A 13,925-nucleotide genomic window follows, 5' to 3' on the forward strand; every position below is an offset into this window, starting at 1 on the left:
GCCGATGGTACGGTTTTGTGTCGATAGAAACAGGCCCAGGAAAGTAGGTCATTCTGTTTTGTATGTGAAACAGATTCTGTCTCTGGCAAATTTGCTCCAATTGAAAACAATAAGGCACTGGTCCATCCTTAAGTCTGGAAATGTAATGCCTCTGGCAGTACAGGATCTTGGAGAGTGCAGCCTAGTGTTTTTTCATAGCTGGGATTTTGTGTTAGTAGAACAGCCACACTGTCAACTGTTGCAAGGAGAGCCATCCAATTCACACATATGCAGCTGGACAGGAAGTTCAGAAATAAGTGGCTCTTCTCCGTTTCCTTGCTAGTACAAGAGATCTACAACATTGCCTTCAGACTCTCGCACTATGTGATTTTTTTAATGGCCCATTTGAGAGTTTGAAAACTTATAACATGACCAGGTATAATGGAAGTAATTTCTTGAAAACAGCAAACAGTGAAATGGGCCAGTTTCGTCTGGTCCATCTTCATAAAATGAATCACAACATATTTGATCATTTTGACTGTGCTAATAACTAACACAGATTAGTGCAGCCACTTTTTTCCTAGATATTTATTGTCTAGGGGGGGGAAATGATTTATTCAGATGATTGGACTCTCTCCTTTTTTGGGACTTCTAGTTTTTCTAAGGGGTATAGAGTTGCAAATAATTACCTGTTTTATTCTGGTCATTCTTTATTTTTGAGGGATCAGAGTATTAGTCTTAATTGGCTTTCACAGAGTGTTCCAGGAAAGTTAAGAAGCATATCTGGTTTATTAAATGTTGTATTGTTTAGTGCACTATGGAACATGAAACAGTAACTGAAAATCAACTGGCAAATAAGCACTCTTAAAGTGGTATAATCATGAACTGGTCAAGAAAATTTACCACCATTAGGATGGCTACTATTAAAAAAAACACACATAAATAAGTGTTGGCAAGGATGTGGAGAAATTGGGCCCCTTGTGCACTGTTGATGGGAATATAAAATGGTGTACCTGCTATGGAGAACAGCATGACAGTTGCTCAAAAATTAAAAACAGAATTACCATATTATTCAGCAATTGTACTTCTGGGTATATACCCAAAAGAGTTGAAAGCAGGCTCTCGAAGAGATATTTGTACACCCATGTTCATAGCAGAAGAGTCCATCAAGAGATGAATATATAAACAAAATATGGTATATACATACAGTAGTCCCCTCTTATTTGCACTTTTGCTTTCTGAGGTTTCAGTTACTGGCAGTCAATCATGTCTGAAAATATTACGTGGAAAATTCCAGAAATAAACAATTCATAAGTTTTAAATTGTGCACCATTCTGAATAGCGTGATGAAATCTTGCTCCATCCTTCTCTGTTTCTCCTGGGAAGTGAATCATCCCTTTGTCCAGGGCATTAGCTCTGTGTATACTCCCTGCCCTGCCCGTGAGTCAGCAGCAGACTAGGTTATCAGATTGACTGTCCCATATCGCAGTTTGTGTTCAAGTAACCCTTTTTATACTTATTGGCCCCAAAGCACAAGAGTAGTGATCCTGGCCATTCAGCTATGCCAAAGAGAAACTGTATGGTGCTTCCATTAAGTGAAAAGGTGAGTTCGGTACAATGAGAAATTTTGAGAGAGAGACCCACATAACTTTTATTATAGTATATTGTTATAATTGTTCTATTGTATTATTAGTTACTAGGGGCCCAGTGTACGAATTCATGCACCTTGAAAGGAATTGTGGGCCATGAGGCTGTGGTGGGCACAGGGGCGGGTCTCATCCCATCCCCCATGCCCCTGCCCGACCCCTCCCACCATGGCCCCCGGTCCCCTGTCTGACGGCAGCCCTGCTCCAGTCGCTGCTGCTCCCATGCGCTGACAACACTGGCCCCGCTCACACCCGCTAATGGCGCTGAGCAATTAGGGCCAGCGCCAGCAGTGGGTGCGAGCGGCGGCTGCTGCCACGATTGCCACTCAGGAGCAGGGGAAGGTGGAGAGCCCTCTGGGGTGATAGAGGGTGGCAGCTGCCACTCACACCTGCTGATGGTGCCGAGCGATCGGGGCCGGCACCAGGCACGGGCAGCGGGTGCAAGTGGGGCCGTCACTGGCAGCAGATGCGAGCGCCTGCAGGACCACAGCGCACGGGAGCAAAGAATTTTCAGTAAGCACCAGAGGCTTGCCCTGATAACAGCAACCAGTGCCCCGTCTTGATCTGGTGCCCCCACTCACCAGCTCCACCATCTCACCATGGCCAATGCCTGCCATGTTCCGTATGCGCCCGCCCCCCACCCCCCGGTGGTCAGTGCACATTATAGCAACCGGTTGTTCAGTTGTTCCACCGTTTGGTCTATTTGCATATTAGCCTTTGATTATATAGGATTGTTTTTACTCTCTTACTGTGTCTATAAATTAAACTTTATCTCAGGTATAAATGTGTAGGGAAACAGTATACACAAGGTTCAGTACTAACCACGGTTTCCAGGATCCACTGGGGGTTTTGGAGCATATCCCCATGGATAAGGGGGGATTATTATTCACCCTTTAAAAGGAAGGAAATTATGGCACCTGCTACAACATGGATGAACCTTGAAGGCATTACGCTAAATGAAATAAGGCAGTCACAAAAGGACAATTACTTTATGATTCATTCCACTTATATGGAAGACCTAAAGTAGTCAAACTCAAAGGCACAGAAGGAATGGTGGTTGCCAGAGCCTGGGGAAGGGGTAGGTAGAATGAGTGGTAGTTATTTAAGGTGTAAAGAGTTTCAATTATCAAGGATGAAAAAGTTCTGGAGATGGGTAATGGTGAGGGATGCACAGCATGTGAATAGTGTACTTATGCCACTGAGCTGTACACTCAAAACTTACTAAAATGGTAAATTTTGTGATATGTATTTTTTCACAATTAAAATATATAAAATATTAGATCAAGAAATTACCTTAAGAAAAAAAACACAAAGAAGTACAGATGGGGTAACAGACACGCAATGCTACCTTCAGTGGACTTATATTCTCCATCATTGTTTCCTGCCTGCGCCAGGAGCCGTTAAGCTTGTGTGTGTGTGCATTTAAATTGCTTCACACACACGCCTTCCTTTCCCATGTCTGAGAAGGAATTCACTGCTCCTCGGTTCTTCCCCAACCCTCCCATCTCCCACGTCTTCACCTTCACTGCAGGAATCAACCAGGGATGTACAGAGTCCTTTGGTTGTCCATATAAAGTGCTCAGATTGAATCTCTTAACAAGTTGTCTTCTATCACCTTGGTAGAGGGACTGTGAGAAGGGGAGTTAAAGGCACAGGGAAGGACGGTACAGGAAAACTCTAGAACTGTGAGCTGATTTTTGCCCCAAAAGCTTTGTACCAAATAATAACAATGACCTATGCAATCAAGAGACAGGTGAATCCTTAGCAGGGAAAGGAGTCTTACTTTTAAGGGGGACCTACCAATTCTTTAGTTTGCTTTCAGGAAGTCTTACTTGGTAAGAGCTGCTGCTGGGAAAATATGATTTTTGCCAGATTCATGATAGCCTTGGCCCAGTTTGGGTTGGTTCCCCTCCCTCCCACTTCTATGCAAGTTATGCATAATAAGACATAATTGAATTGCTCCCTTACCCCTCACCAATCTGAATTTCAGGATTCAGGCTGTCCAGATATGGGGAGGAAACTGGCTATTGGACATTATACTGGCTTTGATTGCTCCACTTCTAAAATTTCTCTAGCTGTGCTTTAATACTGAATGAACATGAGAAATTTGTATTCTTCATTTAAATATTTTTTTATTGATTTCAGAGAGGAAGAGAGAGAGAGAGAGAAACATCAATGATGAGAGAGAATCATTGATAGGCTGCCTCCTGCACCAGGGCCTGAGGCCGCAACCTGGGCATGTGCCCCACCGGGGATTAAACTGTGACCTCCTGGATCATAGCTCCGCGCTCAACCACTGAGCCACGCTGGCCGGGAGAGAAATTCGCATTCTTTATGTTAGAGCTACGGCTACTGATATGCTTGTATCAGGGCCTGCCTCTGCAGATCGAGGAGATGAGACCCCCGATGGTCACACCCATGAAGAAATGTAGAAAGTGGTGTTGCTTCAAGAAATATCCTTGAACTAAATCTCCTTTCTCCATTCCTCCAAGCTTCCGCAGGTTCACCCGATCCAACAGTGTGACGACGGCAGTGCAGGCTGACCTGGACTTCCACGACAACCTGGAAAACTCCCTGGAGTCTATAGAGGACAATTCGTGCCCGGGCCCCGCGGCCAGGCAGTTCTCCCGGGACGCCAGCACCTCCACCGTCAGCATTCAGGGCTCAGGAAACCACTACCACGCCTGTGCGGCCGACGACGACTTCGACGCGGATTTTGACCCTTCGATCCTGCCTCCGCCGGACCCCTGGATTGACTCGATCACCGAAGACCCCATGGAGGCCGTTCAAAGGTCAGTGTGCCACCGGGATGGCCACTGGTTTCTGAAGCTTCTGCAGGCGGAGCGAGACCGCATGGAAGGCTGGTGCCAGCAGATGGAGAGAGAAGAGCGGGAGAACAACCTGCCGGAAGACAGTAAGTAACGCAGCTGTGCACATCTGTCCGCGCGCGCAGGTCTGGGCGCACCTGGCGTCTTCAGACTCTGTGGTTTCCTCCCGGCCAGATGCACGTGTCCAGCCCCGCAGGCTAACCCTACCGCAAGGGGGCGTGTGGGAGCGCCGGGCGATCCCGCGGAGAGTCCAGCCGCCCCTGGGCGGCACAATGAAAAGAGACCCTCTGGTTACACCGTCACTCGCTCTAGATCCGTAACTTGTAGCACCTCGATCCTTTCCTCTCTGAAAAGCACCAAGCTCAGCGGAGGGGCGGCTCCTCTGCCCAGCGGGGTTCCCCTTCCCCCAGGTGTTACTGAAGGGGTACTGATTCTCGGGAAACTAGCAGCGATTCCGACTCGTTTCAAGGTCCACAGACACGTGTGCTTTGGGCATTTATAATCTTACAGTTTGATTACTTTCATTAACAGGCAATATTAAAACAAGGGTAGCAATGTACAGGCCCGTAAGAGGCTCAGACTTACTGCATTCTTAAGCCTGCTTTGCCTGCACTTGCTCGCTTACGTTTTAGGGAGGCAAACCTTCAGCCGCTAAGTTAACACGAACTCCAATTCAATGGCTTAAATTAAGTGATAAAATAAAATGTGATGACTAAATAAATAATGGAGACCTGGTACACCTTTCTTTTCAAACTTGGCCTCTTAGCAACAATTCCTATTGAAAATTGACAAAGGAGCCCTGACCGGTTTGGTTCAGTGGATAGAGCGTCGGCCTGCGGACTGAAGGGTCCCAGGTTCCATTCCGGCCAAGGGCATGTACCTTGGTTGCGGGCACATTCCTGGTGGGGGGTGTGCAGGAGGCAGCTGATCGATGTTTCTCTCTCATCGATGTTTCTGACTCTCTATCCCTCTCCCTTCCTCTCTGTAAAAAAATCAATAAAACATATTTTTTAAAAAAAAGAAAATTGACAAAGGAAAAATGGCAGGTTACGATGATTTCGAAGCACGTTTCAACAATTCTGAAATTTGATATAGTTTACAATCATTTTAATGTTGTGCATTTATTTTCCTCTGAAAAACTATTATTAAATGAATGGTGGATCTTCCAACTGATGAATCAAAGACATTTAGTGGTAGGCTGCCTTCTTTTTGTGTGGGAACCAGCTAGAAGAGTATTGTCCTGGTGTGGCTTTTAGACCTATTTTAAAAATCGGTGTTTAACTTCTTATTATGAAAGTTTTAAAACATGCACAGAAATAGGAAGTTTAATGTAATGAACCCCCATGTGCCCATCGTGAAGAGTAACACTTGGCCAGTCTTATCTTCTTCTCCCCCCATCCCCCCACTTATTGTTATTTTTGCCAGATTCTCTTAAAAAAAAAATCTAAGGCATCATGTCACTTCACTATGTATCTCACACTGACACGGACTTTTTTTCTCTCACATAACCATCATGCATTATCATCCCCAACAAAAATAATAGTAATTTCTTAATAATTAGACCGAGAGCCTACTGTAAGTCATGTTAAAAGGACTTATTAAATAAGCCAAACTCACTGTGTCAAGGAGCAGTGAGTTTTCCATTAAGGGAGTAGTTTTCAATGAAAACTAAGTCTGGGAAATAACGGTAGTTTGGGGATTTCCTTTCCGTGTCCCCTTCTTGCTCACATCTTTTCTCTCTGCTCCTGCCTCCTGCCTAGACCCTGCCAACCAGATGACTAGCTTATTTGTTACCCTATGAGCAGCTTAAAAAATCCATAAATGGGTTTCTATAACATTCATTAGATTCGTTCATATTATGAGCACAAACAACTTAGCAGTGGAAAAATTAATCTCCTCGGCACTTGCCCCGAAGAGTCGGTGCCGCTGGGGGCTCACCTGAGTGTTGATCCACAAGCAGAATTAGCTTTTTGCCCTCATAGCAGGTGAATGAGGCGCCCCCAGGAGCAATGGGTGGGGAGAGGTTTCCGTAAGAAAGCCTTAGCAGTGGCTTGGTGGTCTCTTTTCCCCGTGTGGGCATACCCAACGTGCACTAGATTTTCTGGGAAAAATCAGTGTCTCAGGAGCGATGGCCTTTGAGTGCTGCTCAACACAACAAGCTGTCTTCCAGATTTCAATCCACTCGTTTGGGACTCATTCTACCTTCCTGGTTGGCTTTCAGTAGGACGCAGGGTAGCTGTTCATCTGATGTTTCCTTTTAACCTGAGACTAGATCTACTTCTCTCAACCCAGTTTCAAAATGATGTGTTGTATAGACATTGTATAAATATTTTGGAAAATCTTCCTTTAGACTAAAAGAGCCATGAGAGCTATATGTGGTTGTATCAAAAACAACATATTTCTGACAATCATGTCAGAAAACCAGGTTCTCAGCTTGCATTTGGGACAAAAGAAAAATATTTTTGTATTTTGAAATATACATGACTGGTAAAGTCCCAAAATAATCAACACAAAGGAACTACCCAAACATTAGCTGTTCTATAACTTTATATCAGTTGTTATTTAAAACATTAATTTTTTAAAAAAAGATTTTTGTATTGATTTTTAGAGAAAGAGGAAGGGAAGGGAGAGAGAGAGGAACATAGATGTGAGAGTGAAGCATTGACCAGGCTGCCTCCCTCCCCTACACTCCCAAGTGGGGATCAAGCCCAAATCCTGTGCATATGCCCTGACCCGGAATGGAACCAGCAACCTTTTGCTGCATGGGATGATGCTCAACCAACTGAGCCACACCAGTCAGGGCAAAACATTGATTTAGAATTAGGAATTATAAACCTATTCCATATGAAGTGATTTTTATTATGATAATATTCGTTATAACACAGTTTGTTCTAAAGAAGGATAATTTGCTGTCTTTGTACATGAAGGTGCCACCATCCCACCATTAATAAACTGTACTTCTAGAGGGTGTTTTCTTCAGAATAATGATTAATTTTTTCAAGTCTACCTCTTCATTTTATGAGGTTGCTGCCTGGGATAGCGGAAGGGTATCAGGGTCATGGTTGCAGAATGAGCAAAAATAACTAGGGGTGGGAATATTTTTGGTGCTTTGCTTTAAAGTACCCAACTGAGTAAATTGGCCTTAGATGAGAAGTATGTAATGAACCCTTCTTCACTGGGGACTTGGCCTCTCTTTGTAGTTTGAAACATATTTTAATATCAGAACCTCCTTTTCTGATTAGAAAAAAATACACACAAATACAACAGGAGGAACAGTGAAGCACCTCTGGTGAGGGCCCGGAGGACTGCCTGCTTAGCTTCTACCACCCCCAGGCCGAGGTGCCTAAAAACACGCCAGTCTCCTCTCCCCAAAATTCTGGAATACAGTTTGAAAGTCAATGGACTATAATGAAAGGGTCAAATTATTACTTTTTTAAAATAAAACTTTATAATGTTAGATCAAACTGCTAACACAAAGTTTAGAGGTCAATGCCCTTTACATGTGCTTTTTAACATGTACAAAACTAATCCAAATTAGTAACATCTATTTGTGTAAGCCCAACTAGTTTACAATATATGGCTCTTCCTTCGAGTCTCAGCCTGGGCCTCACCTGGAAGTCTTTGTGGAATGTCTCCCCTCAGACTGGGTTGGGTGTATTTCACTGGTGCTTCTGTCATAGCCTGTGCGTGTCTCTATCAGGTGTTTCCAACATAATTTTATGATAATCTGTGTATCCCTCTCCTCCACTGAAAGTGAGCTCTCTGTGGACAGAAAGGATTACTGTCTCATCATCTTCCTATTTGCTAGCACATAGCAGAGGATCCATGAATGTGTATTTGAGTCCTTGAAGTACTTTGAAAATTTTGTTTTACAAAAGTATTTTATCTAACAAAACATTTCTTCCTACGTAGCTAAAAAAAATAGTACGTAACTAGCAGTTATTTTTGTCAAGAGATGGAAGGGGTATAACCTTGTGCGGTGATGAGCCCTTCTCACCAGAGTAAGGATTTGGCAGAGAGAGAGGCATTTGCCACAGAAACGGAAGATTGGACTGTTGTGTTGGTCGGCTGGATGGTCTAGATGAGCCCTGAGTGTCCCTTCCAGCTCTTGGGACGTGATTCTGTTCTGCCAGCACTTGAAGGCTTTTCTTTCTTTTGTGCTCTGGGGGGTACAAAACTGGAGCTCCTATCTACTAGCATTCCCGATTTCTAAACAGTGTGGAGGTAAACTCATATGCTCAGGTTAGAGATGACAATTTTTTTAAATTTCTTTATTGATTAAGTTATTACGTATGTGTCCTTATCCCCACATTACCCTCCACCCCCAACCCCCACTCATGCCCTCACGCCCCTGTTGTCTGTGTCCATTGGTTAGGGAGATGACAATTTTAAGTGAGGCAGATCCAAGGGAGGACATGACCAGAAAGCCCAAGCAAACCTCCACCGTGAGAAGGGAGAATATAAGCACATGAAAGACTATTCATCTTGTCCTTAAAAAGGCCCGGCAGAGGGCTGGAGACTTTGACAGGTGTTGTTTCATTTGCCCTCAAAACAGCTCTCTGGCAGTGTCTTGTCCAAGGTCACAGAACACAGAAGTGTCTGATGGAACAGATACAACATGAATAACAGTTGACAAGATAATAATACTTTGTTGCTGGGTGCCGTCCTCTAAAGCTCTCTCTACATATCTCTTCCTGGTGTCTTGGCAACCACAATTCTGTTCTGATAACTGGGCCTGGAGTTGTACAGGGCCTTTGTTTTACTAATTCTCTAATTTAACTTTTTTTTTTTAAGGAGTGGGAAAGAAGAGGGGTCAATCCCGTTTGACAGGCATAGCCAATTTCTAAGTAACCAGCTTAAAAAAATAATCTATGTACAGCCAGAAAAATAGCTTGGGTACATGGGTCAACCACAGCTGTGTCTACCTCTTGGTCAAGCTGCCGTTTGTGTCCTTTGGGTCCTATACAAGAAGGGGCTCTCTCCAGGGTACATGACGAAGGTGGCTCCTTCACAAGTCCCTCCCATGAGAGCTAGTCTTCAAAATCTTCATGGAAGATAAGAAGGACAGAGGGAGAGAAAGGAAGAGTCTACCACACTGTACTTGCTTATTTTGTGGGACACCATCATTATCCCAATTTTATAATCTTTTAAAATGTTTGATGAGTGTACTTAATGTTTCTCTGAATTGTACACTTAAAAAATTGTTAAAATGGTAGATCTTATGTATATTTTATCACAATAAAAAAAAATCCCCCTTCTTTAAAAATGTCTGCAACAGCCCTAGCCAGTTTGGCTCAGTGGATAGAGCATCAGCTTGTGGACTAAAGGATCCCGGGTTCGATTCTGGTCAAGGGCATATGCCTGGGTTGCTGCTCCATTCCCAGTGTGGAGTGTGCAGGAGGCAGCCAATCAATGATTCTCTCTCATCATTGATGTTTCTATCTCTCTCTCCCTCTTCTTTCCTCTCTGAAATCAATAAAAATATATCTTTTTAAATGTTTGCAACAGCTAAAAGTAGGTAGAACAAGTATGCTATCATCCTGTTCATAGTTACTCATTATGCTTATAAGAATGTAAGGTATTTTTTAAAATGTCTTCCTGAATTAAAAATACAGTTGACCCTTGAACAACACAGCTTTGAACTGTGTGGATCCTCTTATATGAGGATTTTTTCTTTTTTTAAAAAAAATATGTTTTTATTGATTTTAGAGAAAAAGGAAGAAAAGGGGCGGTGAGAAACATCAATCAGCATGCACCCTGACAGGGGACTGAACCCGATACCCAGTCTTGTGCCCTGACTGCAAACTGAACCGGCATCCTTTTGGTGCATGAGACAATGCTCAACCAAGTCCCACCGGCCAGTGGGAGGATTTTTTCCCCAATAAATACCTGTACTGTTTTCACTCTGTGCCTTAGAGTCTGTGGATATGACTGTGTGCATTGATCTGGTCTAGGCCATTTTATATTAGGGGACTTGAGCATCCATGGATTTTGGTGCTGAGGTCCTGGAACCAATGACCCACAGATACCAAGGGACAACTTAAGTTTTGGGGGAATCAAAAGTTATATGCTGCCTAGCCGGTTTGGCTCAGTGGATAGAGCATCAGTCTACGGACTGAAGGGTCCCAGATTCGATTCCGGTCAAGGGCACATGCCCAGGTTGTAGGCTCCATCCCCAGTGTGGGGCATGCAGGAGGCAGCCAATCAGTGATTCTCTCTCATCATTGATGTTTCTATCTCTCTCTCCCTCTCCCTTTCTCTCTGAAATCAATAAAAATATATTTAAAAATAAATAAAGTAAAATGACCAAATAATGTCACATACTCTTTCTAAAAAAAAAAAAAAGTTACATGCTGATTTTCAACTACGGGGAGCTGGTGCCCCTAATCTGTACGTTGTTCAAGAGTCAACTGCATCGTATGTCCGTGGCAGAACAGAAGGAGGGGGAGGATGAGTTAGGAATAAAACCTCTTTGCTCAATGGGAATTCCAAGTACAGATTTGGGCTTGGGTGGTTGCAATCAAAGAAAGGAGCCATCCAATTTTAAATAATTATCCAATTATCAATTATTTTATGATGCCATTATCCCCACTCTGACAGCTGCCTCCTCGGGCTTTTGTTTTGGACACTCCCTCCGGGCTGGAAACACTCTGCCCGATTACCTGAGGCTGGGTAACCGCGCCACACAGGGCGGAATGAAGCAAGCACGTGTAGTCGCCCAGTATCCGCAAGCACTCCCTCCGGGCTGGAAACACTCTGCCGGGTTACCTGAGGCTGGGTAACCGCACGCCAGGCAGGGCAGAATGAAGCAAGCACGTGTAGTCGCCCAGTATCCGCAAGCTAGCTTTTGAAAAGTATAACTCTAAATTCTCCGGGTGTGTGGAGCTATTCTTTTTCCTGATAAAATAAAAGCAGGGCAAGGACTTTCGTTCTTGTTTAAACCCTCATCCCTAAGAGTCGATAGTGGGTTTTTGGCTCAATAACAAAATACTGAGAATCTGCAGGGAGTGTTTTCCTCCGAACTGTGGCAGCTGACAGAATGCTTGTCCCTGCAGCACTTGACGTAAAATGATACAAGCTTTTCTCAGACAATGAAGCCCTTGTGAGAAACAGCTGTCTGGGGGAGATGGCTCAGTGCTATTTGACAGTGGCTTGTATGTTCCATAGATACGTCTGGTCTTATCTGACCGGGAAAGAAACGGCCAGATGGAACTGAATGCTTCTAACTAGGAATGCTGTCTACCACTGCGGGTGAAAGACACAGGCTCGGGTTTCAGTGGCCCTCGCATGGAATACTGGCTGATTGTACTTGGAAATCTATCTTTGCCTCCTGAACTGTGGACGGCTTATATGGGGAATTTTCAGGCTCTATCTGAAACGAGCTGATAAACCTAGAGCGTGTGCAGGAGGCAGATTAATTCCACTTTAATTTTGCCTGGTAATAGCATCCAAGTTAGTGAAACTTGGCCCTGCGTCCCCCCGAAGGCTTGTGAGCCTTGGCAGCCAGTGTGGGATTGGTAATGAAACCTGAAATGGGGTTTGCCCGGTTTCAGGTTGAGTTACGGAAGCTGTGCACAGTCACCATTGTGACCGTCTATCGGTGCCATCGCCAGGCTCGCTCTGCTCGGTGTCGCCTGTGGCATGGCTCTGCAGCCTGTGAAACGGTGGGTGGCAGGCAGAGCAGCTCTCATGGTTTCTGCAATTCATCTGCCTCAGGCCCTTGTGTATTTCTAAGCCGGCAGAGGTGGGTGGTGCATCCTAGCTACTTTCTGTTTTAGTCTCATCTTACTTTTGGAGTAGCCTTCAAAAGGTCCCTCCCCTTCCTCCCCCACCACACACACACACACACACACATACACACTATAATTTTTTTTTTTCAAGGTCTGGCCAACCTGAAATTAGTGACTGAGGAGGAAGTGAAAGTAATAAAAAGGAAACAGTGTGTAAGGTGACTTATGTTTCACTTTCTAGAATGTAGAATGCTCAGTTCATTTTGCTTTGCATTGCCCTGGGCACAAAAAAGACATTATAGAGCATGCTTCTGTGGGTGTGTTTCCCTGGGGGTGGTCTCCAGGCTGGGGGGAGCGCTGAGGCATGACGAGGTAAAGTCATGGCAAGCTGAAGGCAGAACCAGGCCTGTACCAGCTCTCCTGCTCCCTAGGCCAGCGCTGTGCCCATTATTCCAGGCAGGAATGAGTGCCCTCCTTCCTGTGCGGCAGCGAGGCAGAGATGACAGAGAGAGGGGCTGACTCATGGAGCAAGATCTCCAGTTGTTTTCTCTAACAATAACTATTTCTGTGGAATATAATTACAATGGACTTCAAACACAGCATTGAGTTCTTTTCTTCTGTGTTACCAAAGGAAATGCTAACTAACTTCATTTCCTTCAGCTTTCAAAGGTGCAAAACTTGTAGTTAACTATGTGATGCGTATGATGTTACTACTTTTTCCATGCTGATGTAAATTGAAATAGGGGTTGGAGCGTAACCACCTTTCATGAGTAAGACTCCTGGAGTAGGGACTGGGGAGAAAAAAGTAAAATTAGCTGAGTTCTTGAAAACTTGCTCTTTACAAACAAAACAGCACCTCCCCCCACTTCCCCAAACCATGTTTTATCTCTGTGGAAGCCCTGGTTTTCATCTATGGGAAAATTTCTACTTGTGAATCTCCCTCTTTGTTCATTAGCCATCAAGTTTCAGCTACAAAATAAATAAATAAAAGGAAAGCACTCTGGTTAAATGCAGAGCAGCCCCTGTCAGCCAGGAAGGAAACATCCACGTTTTCTGTGGAGACCTGTTGCCCACAGCAGCTCTGGGTCAGGATTGTTGAGAAGCAGCTGGCCAGTTGGTTGGAGAAATTCTGTCCCACGAGGTCACACTCGTAAATAAGAGTGACTCCACATGGATAATCCCCACATGCAGTCACACAGATTCAGTCTGACGAATCCACGGGACTTTAAAATAAGTGGGTTGACCCACTTTTTAAAAATTCCTTTTTCCTCCTTTACCCATAATGTTTACAACATCGAGAGAGAGAAAAGCCAGGGGAGTACAAAGAATTCAAAACCTGAGGATAAAAGGGTTTAATTCACACACAATTACATCCACCTTATCCAAAAATGGCTTGGCTCGTCCAGCCTAAGTCAGTACAAACAGTATAAGAGAAACCAGAGAGGAAGAATAGTCCAGTCAAGACTATATTAGCTAATCAATTCATCAAGACTATAACTTTAGACCTGCTAAAACCTTAAAGAATCAGAATAGTCAAGGCCTGGAATGTTGCAGTTAATGTATTTTTCTGGTTAACATAAAGTTTGTAGATGACTCAGTTAATTTTGAAACATGTTTTGTGGGCACAGTCTATGCCATTGAAGGGCTCGTCTCCTCTGGTTAGAAAATAAGACCTATAAATAGATGATGCTGGGAAGCACGTGGGAAGGGAAAAGACAGAGCTGTGCATGGGAATTCGAGGA

General features: G+C 44.1%; 1 protein-coding gene across 3 annotated transcripts in view; it reads left to right on the top strand.

Annotated features, from left to right (window-relative positions):
* DLGAP1 (discs, large (Drosophila) homolog-associated protein 1) overlaps positions 1-13,925 on the top strand; it is a 517,051-nt gene that overhangs the window by 491,055 nt on the left and 12,071 nt on the right. For all 3 annotated transcript variants that reach the window (XM_014541672.1, XM_005868737.2, XM_014541673.1), the window contains one exon: positions 4,118-4,539. In XM_014541672.1, coding sequence (XP_014397158.1) covers positions 4,118-4,539 — 422 coding nt within the window. The remainder of the gene's footprint in view (positions 1-4,117; positions 4,540-13,925) is intronic.

This window comes from Myotis brandtii, unplaced genomic scaffold (assembly GCF_000412655.1).
Source record: "Myotis brandtii unplaced genomic scaffold, ASM41265v1 scaffold276, whole genome shotgun sequence".
NCBI classification, from domain to species: Eukaryota; Metazoa; Chordata; class Mammalia; order Chiroptera; family Vespertilionidae; genus Myotis; species Myotis brandtii.